Source organism: Gossypium raimondii, chromosome 8 (assembly GCF_025698545.1).
Source record: "Gossypium raimondii isolate GPD5lz chromosome 8, ASM2569854v1, whole genome shotgun sequence".
NCBI lineage: Eukaryota > Viridiplantae > Streptophyta > Magnoliopsida > Malvales > Malvaceae > Gossypium > Gossypium raimondii.
Genome location: NC_068572.1, coordinates 42945669 through 42959585, shown reverse-complemented (window position 1 = coordinate 42959585; position 13917 = coordinate 42945669). Strand labels below are relative to the sequence as shown.

General features: G+C 30.7%; 2 protein-coding genes across 2 annotated transcripts; both read right to left on the bottom strand.

Annotated features, from left to right (window-relative positions):
- Nucleotides 1–10222: 10222 nt before the first annotated feature.
- On the bottom strand, nucleotides 10223–10895 carry LOC128031970 (protein LEAD-SENSITIVE 1-like). The gene has a single exon (XM_052635368.1). The coding sequence runs from the start codon at nucleotides 10893–10895 to the stop codon at nucleotides 10512–10514; it is 384 nt and encodes a 127-aa protein (XP_052491328.1). The 3' UTR covers nucleotides 10223–10511.
- On the bottom strand, nucleotides 10287–12775 carry LOC105791526 (protein LEAD-SENSITIVE 1-like). Its single transcript, XM_052635369.1, has 2 exons — nucleotides 12632–12775; nucleotides 10287–11203 (listed from the first exon to the last, which is right to left on the bottom strand). The coding sequence occupies exons 1-2, from the start codon at nucleotides 12723–12725 to the stop codon at nucleotides 11037–11039; spliced, it is 261 nt and encodes an 86-aa protein (XP_052491329.1). The 5' UTR covers nucleotides 12726–12775; the 3' UTR covers nucleotides 10287–11036.
- Nucleotides 12776–13917: the final 1142 nt, after the last annotated feature.

The following is a 13917-nucleotide window of genomic DNA, read 5'->3' as shown; positions in this document are numbered from 1 at the left end:
CAATGGATTTTGAACCTTCAGCACAATCCATAGATTCGGACCAGAATTCAATAAATGTATCTAGGGAGAATTCACTTTGACTTTGAAGTGACTACTCCCTAGATATGCACATCATGATATTTTTTTAATTGATTCAATTTAAAAAAGACCTAAGGTTAGGGATTTATCAATTGGTAATGCTACTCCAATACCCAACCAAAGGGCCACTGCAGTACCAATCAAAAAAACGGTTGTCACTACTGAACGACGAAATGGATTTTGGAATTTATTAACATTTTCCAAAAATGGTACTATTAGTAATCCCGCGAGTACTGAAACCATTAAAAGAACACCCAATAACTTGTTAGGTATTGTACGAAGTATTTGAAATACCGAAAAAAATATCATTCAGATAATATTTCCAAGGGAGTTGCAAATGGATCCGAGGGTTCACCAATCATTGAAGGTTCTAGAACCGCTAAGCCCATATTACAAGCAATAGTACCGAGAATTACTAATGGAAAAATATATAAAAGATCATTGGGCCATGCGAGTTCCCCATAATTTAATATTTATAACACATACCTTTAGCTAATTTAGCTCTTAATGTAGGATAGGTGAGTCCAGATCCATCCCCCCAAAGGAATCGGACATGATAATTTTTCATCATTTGGCTCAAGCAAAAGTCAATTGAATCAAATGGATACAAACGGACACCTATAAAATAACTTTATATTCAGTATGTTTAAAATAAATCTATTCCATAAGTAAGAAAAAAGTTACCTGATTCTATTTTATGGAGTTGCAATTATACATTCTAAGGAATGTCATTTTTATAGGTAAATGCTCAATACCCAAGTAGGCGTACAAAGTTGATCGTGATCAAGTGCTTTATGGGTCGTCTTAGGCCTTGTGATTCACCTTTATCCCAAAAATATATCGAGATCTTTTACATACAAAGGACTTATTTGTTACTAATATAGTCTAGCCTTTGCTCTTCTTTAGATCCCTTGCTTCACTCCGGTAGTATAATTAAACCAGGTCAATGCAGAAGAAATGAATGCATTTTCATACTATTATGATAAGAAAGTAAAAAAAAAAAAGAAGCTAAAATCTAATTTGGATGATGCCGAATCACTTATTCTATTGGATCTTACGGAGCTCTATTTATACACAACATTGTCAGGTCTGATCATAGAAAAGATTTTCTTCAAGCGCACCAGCCTATACTTTGTATGGGGCTTACACGGTGGTTGAAATAAAGACACATTTAGTTCTGAATTCCAATGAAGCAGATACTAAAATTAAAAGTGATCTAATTTATTTAAAATTTATTGAGTTTCAACTGTTAAATAAAGTATGGGACAAATACTCCAGTAACTAATTTTTAATTGATGATGGACTGATTAGAAATTAAGGTTATTGTACACAAGTTATATATTAAAATTATGGTCTCCAATTACACATAGCTAACTTTTTTAACATCCTCTTAAGAAAAAAAAAAGAGTTATCATCTCTAAAATACTTGTGTGTTAATTTGGAATATTAAAACCATAAAGACTAGAAGATTTCAAGATAGCGATGGATTCAAGTATACTTCTACATCTAGTTTTGTTCTTGATGATCTAACATGGCAGATCTTAGTTTACGGTTTTAAGTTTTATATCAGAGTTTTACAATTCCAAGAAGTGGCATTCGAGCCATGTCATGTTAAATCATTGAGAATAAATTAATTTTCTTTAATTTTTGAAATAATTTGTATTTAAGTTTTGTGATTTTTATGTTATGATTTGGTATTTTGGTTAATATATATATATTAAATATTTTGGATTTATATTGAAATTTTTTTATTAATTTTAGGATTTTATGAATATAGATTAAATGTATACCTGTAATTGAATATATAATTTGTTTTAATCTATTCTCAATTTTATTCTTGAATTCCAAATTAAATTGAATATTAATGATATTTGTATGATTTTGATTTTCATTACAACGATAATTGATAAAGAAGACTTGCGTTTCTAAAAGTTTAATTGAAATCGCGACTTTCTATTTAAAAGAAAAAGAAAGGAAAGAATGAAACTGGGGCAGTGATATTGTCTTGATTTCTTTTCTTCCATTTTTTTCTTTGAATATATATGGGTACGGTATTTTAAAGATGAATTCAGGTAGTTTTTCTTCTGAGTGTTTGGTTTTCACGTATTAACATATACTAACTATTATTATAATATTGATTTTTAAATTTAAATTTTAGTGGAAAATAGTTTTAGTTGCATAATATTTTAGTATATATAAAATCAGTGAAAGATTAAGGTTTTTAATTTTTATTGTGTCATTTAAACAACTTTATTTTAGTTATTTCATAGCAAAATTTTAGTTTTGACCTTGGACTGTTGCGAAAATTTATCGGTATATTAATATATTTTAAAATAACTTAATTGAAACAATAAGACACCAAAGTAACCTCTATTGTTGAAATTGTTGTGTTTTAAAAATAAAATGTCGTGTGCATGTAACTTAAGCTATAGTAATATTGATTAGTCCCAAGAAAGATTAATGTCTAACAAAATTTAAAAATTACATGTGCAATTGTGGTAATAAACGTTTAACGATTATTTGGTTTTACATGTGAGTAATAAATTAATCCAAAGAAAGACTTATTGTTCGACATGTTTTTATTGTCGGTGTTTGATACTACACTAAGATATCACTTGCAAGTTAATATTTTTATCCAAAGATAAAATATTAATGGTGTGCCCAATATCTTGACTTGGGGTTTACATTTATTCAAATTATTTTGGTTTAAATTTGAAGTCTTATGTGAGCTTGTTTTGTTTGACTTAGCTATATTACACCTGTTAACATCACAACCAGCATTAACTCGATTCCTATGTTAAATGACACCAACTTTAAATCATGGCAAGAGAATATATGATTGTTCTTGGAGTCATGGATCTTGACCTTGCGTTAAAGATTGATTCTCCTCAACAACTTTAAAGATCAGATCTCGGCCGATCCCGTAAGGATGAAATATAAAGATTAATGAAGTTAACATGAAAATATATTAAAGATCGATTAAGTAATTTAACCGAGAAAATAGTTAATCAAAGTTTAGCGACTAAATTGTAAAAGTCCAATCGCTATTGAGTTTTAATTTAAAAAATGTTTGAGAACCTAGTTAGTGATTATCTAATTTGCTTAAATGGTTATTAAACCATTGTTTTCCATATTGTTAGTGGGAAATGACGATGATTACTATTAACTTTAGTGATTGAAGAATATAAATTTTAGATTAATTAAGATTAATTAAAGACTAAACTAAGAATATATATATATCAACATAGTGGAAAAAAAAGATGAAAGATATAGGGAATTAACTCGTGTATGCAACGAACAAGTAAATAAAATAAAATTGAAAAGGATTGAACACACAAATTTTACATGGAAAAACTCCTCAAAAATGGATAAAAAAACCATGGCGGGTAAAAAGAGATTTCTTTATAATAAAATGAGAGTACAAAAGATGGAGAGAATCAAAGGAAAACCCAAAGCCCCACAATAAAATTCCTACAAAACAAAGAACAAAATTCTCTCAATCTTAATATTTCTATTATATATAAGCTAGAGTAATTAAGGTCTATTTATAGGCTAAAATTTGTAGCATATAGACTACAACAACCCTAGGTTAATCAGAGTTTAAGTGGGAAACTAAAAACAAAGTTTAACTGGGAGAAAAAAAACCAAGAAAACTTGAATTGCACGTCGCTACGTCATGATGTGGCTTGATCTATCGTCGGGACGTGAAAGACCATCGTGTCATTGGGACGAAAGAGTGCTGCACGTAGGGACGTCGCATACTGTTTAGTCAAAATAAGAGGCATTCTCCCACAAATCTCTACATTGACTCGTATTTGACTTAACTCCCTTGCCAAGCCCTGTTACAAGCCTAATTGAATCTTCATCAGGTGCTTACCAAGTCCAAGAAATGCTCGAGCTTTAAAACCAGAAGACTCTTTATCAACATGTGGGTCTGATTGTGTTTTGCGCCAATTTTAAGAATTTGAACATCCCCTTGAATGATCACCTCTCGAGCAAAGTGGTAACAAATGTCTATGTGTTTTGTTCTCTCGTGCTGTATTTGATCTTTGGTGAGATGTATGGCACTTTGACTATCATAGTATACAATAGTTGCCCCTTTTCCACTTACCAGTTCACTAAACAGACCTCTTAACCAAATTACTTCTTTTACTGCTTCAGCAATTGCCATGTATTCCGCTTCAGTAATCGGCAAAGTCATTATTTTCTTAACGGATTAGTGAGTGAATGTATGATTAATTGATAAATATGTAGGGTTTTCTTAACAGATCAACTGTTTGGGAGAAGAAGAACTTAAACCCTAGGCTTGACGACCCTAGGAAGTCATTTAGATGGGAATTAACCCAAAATTGATATGGCTTATATGTGAACACCTTAGCCCCAAATTGGTCTGAACTGTGAGGTCAAGAGATAAGTAGTTCTTGTAGACTCATTAGTTTATTGAAGATCGAAAGATCCTGCTAGGTTAATGACTAGTTGATTGAATAGAAACCCAAAACTAGGAATTAGTTATGACCACCAAAGCGAGCTAATCACCCATAGCTAGATTTGATAGAGTTTATAAGTTAGTTTTCTTCATTTATGTTTTTTTTTCCTTTATTTATAAAAACCCAAAAAATTCTATTTATATTTTATCGTAATATGATTTATTTAAAGTACTAATTAGATCTATTTGTGTTTAAGTTAGAATTAATTTAGTGGTAGCTTCCATTGGGTACAATCCTCGGAGTACTTACCTACTTCGTTATAACTAAATTACAACCTGACTCGTATACTTGCGGATACCGTCTATTTCAGATCTTTTATGTAGGATTCTCACTCTAGACGTTGGTACATCTGGAGGCGGACATACACCCAACGCACCAGCTTTCGGTTCCCTATCTATTCGAACTCAAGCTTTTACTTACATCAATGTGTATGAGTCACGCATACACGGTCTGTCATCCACTTAGGATTTAGATATGTGATCTGTCGTAATTTGGTGTAGCAGATTAAACTAGTTTTAACACTTGAGGAGCTTGAATTTGAGTGTTTTCATTATATTTTAATTAAGTTTTCATAGTTTAGTCTAAATGCAGAATAAAAAGTTTTCATAGTTGAATTCGAGTATTTTCATTATCTGTTGTAATTCTGTGCTACATCAATCAATACAATTCAGGATTTTCCAAATCTTACTCTTGATTTATTCTTTATGCGTATATTATTTGTCAAATTTATTGTATTTATAATTTCTATGAGGAACTAATCCTCTTATGGGGGATTAGTGAGTGGAAGTGTGACTAATTGATGACTATGTAGGGTTTTCTTAACGAATCAGCTGTTTGAGAGAGGAAGAACTTAAACCCTAGGCTTGACAATCCTAAGAAGTCATTTAAGTGGGAATTAACCCAAAATTGGTATGGCCTATCAGTGATCACCTTAGCCCCAAACCGGTTTGTTCTGTGAGGTTAAAAGATAAGTAGTTATTGCCGACTCATTAGTTTAGTAGAAGATCGAAAGATCCTGCTAGGTTAATGACTAGTTGATTGAATAGAAAACAAAAATAAGAATTAGTTATGACCACCAAAGCAAGCTAATCACCCGTAGCTGGATTTGATAGAGTTTATAAGTTAGTTTTTTGAAATTCTTTTCATTTATGGTATTTTGTTCCTTTATTTATAAAACCCCAAAAAAATTCTATTTATATTTTATCATAATATGTTTTGTTTAAAGTACTAATTCGATCTTTTTGTACTTAGGTTAAAATTAATTTAGTACTCGCCTCTCTTGGGTACGATCCTCGTAGTACTTACCTACTTCGTTGTAACTATATTACAATCTGACCCGTATACTTGCGGATACTATTTATTTCATATCTTTTGTGCATGATTTTTACTCTGGACGTTGGTACCTCTAGAGACGGTCAGTAAGTCACACTATGAACGTCACAGGTGAATAAATCCATAAATGAATTCATGATCTACTTTTCTTGGGTCCAGTTGGATGTGCTATCAGTTCAGTCAGTCACATCTATGTCTCTGTCTTCTGAGAGTCATCTGCTTCAATGCCCAAGACAAAGCATCTCCCCAATTGGACTTGATGTACGGCATATTAGACTAAGGGTATGTTTAGGTTCGTCTACTAATATAAGTTGTCTTTTCGAATTACGATCCGCTTAGTATTAGTTTAAATATTAGGCAACCAATAAGCAACATTTACTTTTATTTTGCTTTACGTGCAAAAACTATATAAAGACATTATACAAAGTATTAATCTACTTCATGAATAATTTTATTAACCAATCTGTTTTAAAAAATTACAAGTATATATTGACAAAAATACTATACTTAGGGCACCAGATCCAATATTGACCATTAAGCTCACCTCATTATCCTTCCTTCTCCCACCTCCCTTTTATCTCCAAATTATGGAGGACATGGTTCAATATTAACAAGTAAAAAAAAAAAAACTAGCAAGTTTTGTGCACTACAAAAATGAAATAATTCTTTTTAAGCTCGAATATAATTCACCATTTGAGTACATTCTAGTATATCACTCTTTTCACTCACAATGCTTTTGACACATTCAATGCTTTTATTCACTCATTATGCTTTTAACCTTCACATTGCTTTTGTTCACTCACAAAATTTTCATTTAAGCATATTTTAGCAAAAGTTTATACCAACCATATTGAACCAGTTCCTCACTTTTTCACTCAAGTACACATTTTGAAACCACTATAATGTTGCTACCTAACCTTCAATATCCAAGGCTCGACGTCCATTTCATAGTGCAAAACAAATAATAAGGACAGAGAAGGTTTGAGTTTCATACTCAATTTAAGCTCAAGGTCTCAAAAATAAAGGTTCCTCAAGAAAGGATAAATAGAGGCTAAAACATGGGACCTAGGGATAGCATAAAGGTAGGCTTATTTAGGCTCTAGCTATCCAAAGAATATCTTAGGTCATCCTCAAACATTTCACGTTACACAATTTCAATCATGCTCCTTATAGATTGGTTTTACCTCCAGAGTTGTCAAAGATTCACAATATGTTTCATGTGTTTATGTTGAGAAGATATAAATCAAATCCAGGTCATGTAGTACAGGCTAAAGAGTTAGAGGTGGAACCGAATCTATTTTATGAGGAAGAGCTCATTCATATCTTGGCAATAGAGGTGAAGAGCTTTGAAATAAGAAGATAACATTTACACAAATGAATGACAAAAGATTCAAGCACTATCTATCTACAATTATCTATACAACTTATCTATCATTTGACACAAATTCCTACATATTCTCATAGATAATAATCACCTCTAGCCTAATATGCAATTTAACCTTATTGAACTAGCTAATCTACTTTTAGAGAACTAAATTAACTAAGATCAACCATAATTTGTGTGCTTTGAGAATCAAATGCACATTCAATACCAAAAACCAAATATATCAATGTCAAACATAATTCAAACACCATGCATTTCAAAGAAAAACATTAATAATTTTTAATAGAACAGACAAAACAAAAAGAATAAAAATTATCGTCTCCCACACTTAAATTACATATTTTCCTTAATAAGTTCCCAATTAAAATTAAGTTTGAGAAAACTCCCTTGATACATGATGTGCATGGTAAAATAGTAGAGTAGTCCTCAAATTTCGTTGAAGCTCTCAATATTGTGTAATTTTAATAGATAAACTTACATAGAAAAGCAAACAAAACACACCAAAAACAAATATATACAATATTAAAATAAAATCCAATACTCATCCATAATTACATCCCAAAATCAGAAATATAGATGTAATGTAATCACTATCGAAGTCTTTGCTTGTCCCAAAATTTATGAGTTTACACTAAACAAATCCAACTTGATACCAGATTAAATAAATCCGTAGGTATTTTCTAACACCAATAATTCAATCTCCCAACTATGGGAGGCAATTTTGGATTTCTTTACTTCCTTTTATTATATTATATTATATTATACTATTATTTGTATATTATAATATATTTGTATGGCATTTGAGATTTCAACTAACCTTAAGAGTGGTGAGCATTATAACGGTATCAGTCGTTATGCACTGTTTAAATTTTAAATTAGTATGATTTCGCTCAAGTTTTGTATTGGATTGATTATTTACTTGTATAAATTATAGGGTAAAATTTTAAAAATTAAAATACAATCAATACAAGGTTTCAGAACTAGATTGGGGTTTAACCCATCAGCCCATTAGATCATACAATTCAATTAAATAAATCATTAAAAAATCACTTCAATAGGTTTTCTAACCTAGTTCAACTAGTTTGTACCGGTTAGTCCATCAACGGATCAAATGCCTCTCTTCAGACTAATATCTCAGTCGGTTCCCGATCTGATTCAAACAACTATGACTTTAAGTCTCTTTACACTTTGTACATTTGGAATTTAGTCTCCTTAGTTTTACTTTCAAAAATTTAATCCCTCTACTTTTTGGATTTAAAAATCTACTTTCAAATTATATATAACTACGTAGCATTTTAATAAAAAGTTAACGATGTTAACTATTTGAACTACTTAATAATATTATAAAAATATAAATATTATATTATATCATATTAAAATTAAAATAAAAAATTAAATATCAAATTTAAGCATAATAAAAAATCATTTATTTATAATAATAACATAAAAGAAAATAGCATATAGAATTATATAGATTGGCATGAAATAATTGAACTTTTCTTTTCATAAAAAGTTGAGTGTTTTCCGATGTTTCGTATGTTTCAATCATTTTCGATCAATATTAGTTTGTGTGGGTGTGTATCAATCTATATCAATTAACATTTTCTTTTATCTTGACCATTTTATTATTTTTACAATTACATTAAAATTAAAATATAATTAATCAAATTAAGTTATTTAACTTAACTAATAATTTTAAATTTTATATTTATATACAAATAAATTTTAAAATATATAATTCATTAATAAACTAGAAATTAGATTATATATAATATTTTAAAATAACAATAAACTCAAAATGGTATATTAAAATGTAGCAATATTTTTTACATATTAGTACTTGAACAAAAACTATATATACCCATATGATATTAATAACCTTGACTCAAATTGGAAAAATATTTGATGCACTATCGATGAAGAGAATTAATGCACTATAAATTAATAGTAAGATAACACATCATTACCTATGCAAAACAAAAATATTAAAAGATTTAAAATAAATATAAATAACTTTATTTAGAAAAATAAAAATTAATTATAACTATTAAACATAAATAAATGCAAATACATAAAACTTAAAATTAGAAAATCAAAACCATAAAATTCAAAATCAAAACCATAATTCAAAATCTAAAATATGAAATCAAATCAAATCAAATCCAAAACTAAAAACTAAAACCTAAAATTTAAAACTCGAAGAGAAGCAACATAATTATAGTTAATATTTAATTATGTTTAAAAGAAGTTAGTATTTATTTTAAGTCTTTTAATAATTTTTTATTTTATACTAACAATGATGTGTCATATTATTATTAAATGATGATATATGAGTCTTATACACGACAATATATCATATATTAATCCTTTATAAAATATGTGATTATATGACATACGCTTTAACATATTTTGAGTTAAATTTAGAAAACAAAAACAAAATGAGAAAACATATCTTGATTTGTATACAACGGTAGTTAAAACTATTGTCAAATAACTTGTATTGCACAAGTTCAAACCGTGTTATCCTTATCTCTCCCCTAATATTGTATAAAAAAAATGTAACATTTGTCCAACAATTAAAAAAAAATCAAATGTATATGTCACATCCCCATTAAAAAAAAGTCAAATAAATTATTTAACAAACTTAATGAAAAATAGTTGATATGGAGATTAAATTTCCCAATAGTTCATGAGGAAACCACTGAGCAGCTAAAGGCTTTCAAAGGTGTATCGTTGTGCCAAGTTGGTTGCACCTTTCGACTCCAAGAATGGTTGACAGGTCGATTACAAGCATATATGTATATTTAAATCTGACTGGTTTTAATATTATTATTAGAAATCTACATGTACTTTTTTTTTTTTTTTATGTTGCAAAGTTTTGACATCAATAAAATTAAGAGTCCAACACTCTACCATACTTCTATTAAAAAAATATTACTGATAGTTAAAACAGTTATATACTCAATTGCTTTTCAGTAAAAGATTTTATATATTTACATCAGAGATTGTTAATTTGTTATGCATAATAACAGCAATTACTGTCATGCCTTTCATTTAATCCATACCTCAAGTTCTGTCTGAATATAGCATAGCTTAAACGGCAAGCAACTAGCCTGAGAAAAGTTAACAATGTTATGAGCAGTGAGAAACTTGGAGGAGACAATCACATTATGAGTTCAATCAAGTCTAAGCTACTGCTTTATTCTCATGCAGAAGAAATATAGATCATGTCACAATGCCACAACTTGTCTGTTAGAAGCCTCATTTTCTTCAGCTGCTTCATCATGACGCCCTGCCCAGCCTAGGTTCACAGCCAAGTCCTCAACCGCCACCTTGATCACATCAGTTCGAATGCCTATATCAGTTACATATCGGGTCATACAGTACATCCCGGCTGTAACTGTTGCCACACCTATAGGACTTGGCATCAAAAGCTTTAGCGGGGAAGAAAGAAGAGCAGCCAATGGGGCACCTATCATGGAAGAGGCCTGACCACTTCTTCCAATTCCTAGATTGTATAGAATCAGAAGACCAGTTTTGCAATACAGAGCAAAATCCTCGCAGTTATTCTCGAATATGTCATAGTTTCCAAACCCGTTTTGAAGAAGATACATTGCCCGGTGGATAACTGTTTCAAGAGGATCAGAGGCTGCCGTGGTGCATGTGCCTCCTCGCACTTTGGCAAGGAAAACAGATGGGGTCACCCCGTATTCAAAACAGTAGAGAGATCCATTTCGAAGGAAACAATCCAGGCATTAGAGTACTACCCCACTGTTTGGCTGCCGGAAGCCGCAATCAGGGAAAGTTGGACAAGTTGATCTAGGGAATGTCGGATCTAATAGATTAGAAGATGTATCAATGCTGGAATCCAAGTTACGCTCAGGTCTAAAATGAACCACCTTGCTTCCACCAACAAAGATACCTACATGATTTAACATTCAACAAGCATATGCATAGTATTGAGCTTGATTCAAGCATCATCATACATCCTAGAAAAGTTTGAAGATACCTTTAAAATAAGTGGTACGACGCCATAAAGTAGTAAGGTAGAATAATGAGTTGATTATGAACTTAAGATTAATGCAAGCACGGAACTTAAGATTAATGCAAGCACGGTATAATTGAGGATTTTGACACTGGAATAAGAAGCAAGAAGTAGAGATATGCTTTGGAATTAAGGCAAAGTGAAGAAATGTTGAGAAAGATGATATGACTCCTCAAGACATAAATAACTCAGTTGATGCTGCCATTAGATCAGTCTTAAACCACCTAGAAATAGAGTCCAAGAATATCAGCTACCATTTCAAGTTTTAGCAGTTAACCTATAGAACAAAAAGAAAGGACCTAAAATTTTGTGGCTTAAGAGATGCATGATTGGGATCGGAACTTCGAATCTTTCGTGACAATGCAACTTCTGAACAAGAAGAAAGGAAAGATAGAAACAAATATAAGAATAGGTGCAACATTTAGGATTCTGGCTGTGGGATAGTGGCCGAGAGTTATTGTCCTCATAACTTTTTCAAGCTAAGAACTGTAGACTTTTGAAAATAAAGCTAGTGAATGAACTTCATCATAGTAACAAGACAGTATTTGATTGCTCAACGACATAACCAAGTAACTGTGTGGCCTTTGTAACAATTACTTTCTATAAAACACTTTACATAGCTAATTTGACAGAGGCCAATCTTGATTCAAAAGAAAATGCAAAAAGCATCAACGGCCAATGATAACATTCCCGTAGCTTAAGACAGAGACCACCATATTATCTATCTTCCACTCCATTCCCCAGGTTCAGAAAGGGTTTAAAGTTTTCTATTAGCTCTCTTCATCTTAAAATATTACCCCTCAGAACCATTACTTGTCGCAAACGAAGAAAAGAAAAACTTAAAACCTCTGACAGAAAATAAAGGATGTCGTCATGTCAATCCTAGACATTCTACGGCACAATGACAAGGAAAGGTATCTTAGTTTATAAGACCATTTTCAGTTTCAGAGATTTTGGAGTAAAATTTCACCTCTTCATGAAAAAAGGGGTAACTTTTACCTGTGTGTTACCAAGACCCAGAATATTATTGGTACAAAATAGCCAAAAAGATCAAAAGAATAAGAATTGCAAGATTGAGACATGGAAAATTTTCGAACATTTAGTAAAATCTACAAGAAAAAAGAAAGTAAACTGAAGCAAGCAAAACGGAACCACGAATTTAAAAAAAAATTTGAAACTCAGAAACCTAGATGAATACCCAGATCACAAGGCAAAAAGTTTCCAAGTCCTTTTTTTTACAGAAAAAAAGAAACCCATAAATTTCCGATGTCCAAAACTCAAGTAAAAGAAGGAGAGAAAAGATACCATGATGAGAGTAAGCGAAAACAGCTCTGTAAGTGTAAATATGATCTCCTGGTTTGATCTCATTCCTCTCAACTCTATTTGTAAGAAGACCCATTTTTGACCTTTCTTCTTTGCCTCTGATAATGTAACACTGCTCACGGAGCAACTTACTTATGGTTGACCCCCCATTTTTAAGCCTCTGTGTTCTTAGCAGCTTGGATTAATGTTATTGGTTCAACGAATCGTCGGCTCTAACAACCCTGGCTAAATTGACTTACACATTAAATACTTTTAAGGTCACAATCTCATTTTCTCTTGTGATTTTAATTTCGGATATGAATGTGAAATTGACCATCTTTGATGTACAAGTTTCCTTGGTTGTTTTTCCTAATTTCTTTGGGAAGTTTGGAATTTAAATCCACCATCACGAGGCAAAGGAAGTTGATCAAGCTAAGGATCCTAAGCGTTGTTGGCCAAATACAATGAGAAGACAAATAAGAAGGAAAAAAAAAGTTGGAATTTTCCAAGGGAAAAGGCACGGAAACTACATATTGAAGGCCACTTTTATATTCCTTGCTACATTTCCAAGTCTACTTCCTTTTTCCCTGCACTTTATATTCTTGAACAATTGAAAATTTTAAAAATATGAAAATATGTAACATTTAGAAAATATTAAAAGGTTGTTTTATTATTTTAACTAAAATTGCTTTATAAATGTGAAATAATAAATAGAAGAATGTTTAACTTTAAATAAATTAAGCTTGGTTCAAAGCGCAAGCTCATATAATTCAAAAATAATTTTTAATATATTTTTAAATATTAAATTTGGTATTGAATTCAAATCCATATAAATGTAAAAAAAATATTTTATTTTATTTTATTTTATTTTTCATATTTATAATATGCCAATTTATTTTTTTAATTAAGTTTTTGAACCATTTTTCTAATTTAAGGAAATATGTTATTTTTTAAGAGAGAAACGGAAAGCGCACTCAATTGAATGCGCTTTCTCTCAACGTTTATATGATTGTTGCCCTTGCAACGGTAAAAAAATTTAAAAGGGCCAACAGTAAAAAAATTTTAACCTATGAAAACCCTCCAAAATAATTTTTTTCACTCACATCATAGTCTCTCAATTCTTTCTAATCTCCTAACTCTCTCAATTCTCTCAATTTTCTCAATTTTCTCAAGTTTTTGTTCACTCGATATTCTCTTTTTAAAATATTATTATTTTTAATTATTTCGTATTTGATTCGTTCGGGTTAAGTTTTCACGAATGGCGACCTCTCTAATTCTTTTCGACGACA

Coding starts and splice junctions, on each gene's coding strand:
- LOC128031970 (XM_052635368.1), bottom strand. CDS start 10,895: ATGTATCTTCTTCAAAACGGGTTTGGAAACTATGACATATTCGAGAAT.
- LOC105791526 (XM_052635369.1), bottom strand. CDS start 12,725: ATGGGTCTTCTTACAAATAGAGTTGAGAGGAATGAGATCAAACCAGGA. Junction 11,204..12,631: donor TTTCGCTTACTCTCATCATG/GTATCTTTTCTC, acceptor TAAATCATGTAG/GTATCTTTGTTGGTGGAAGC.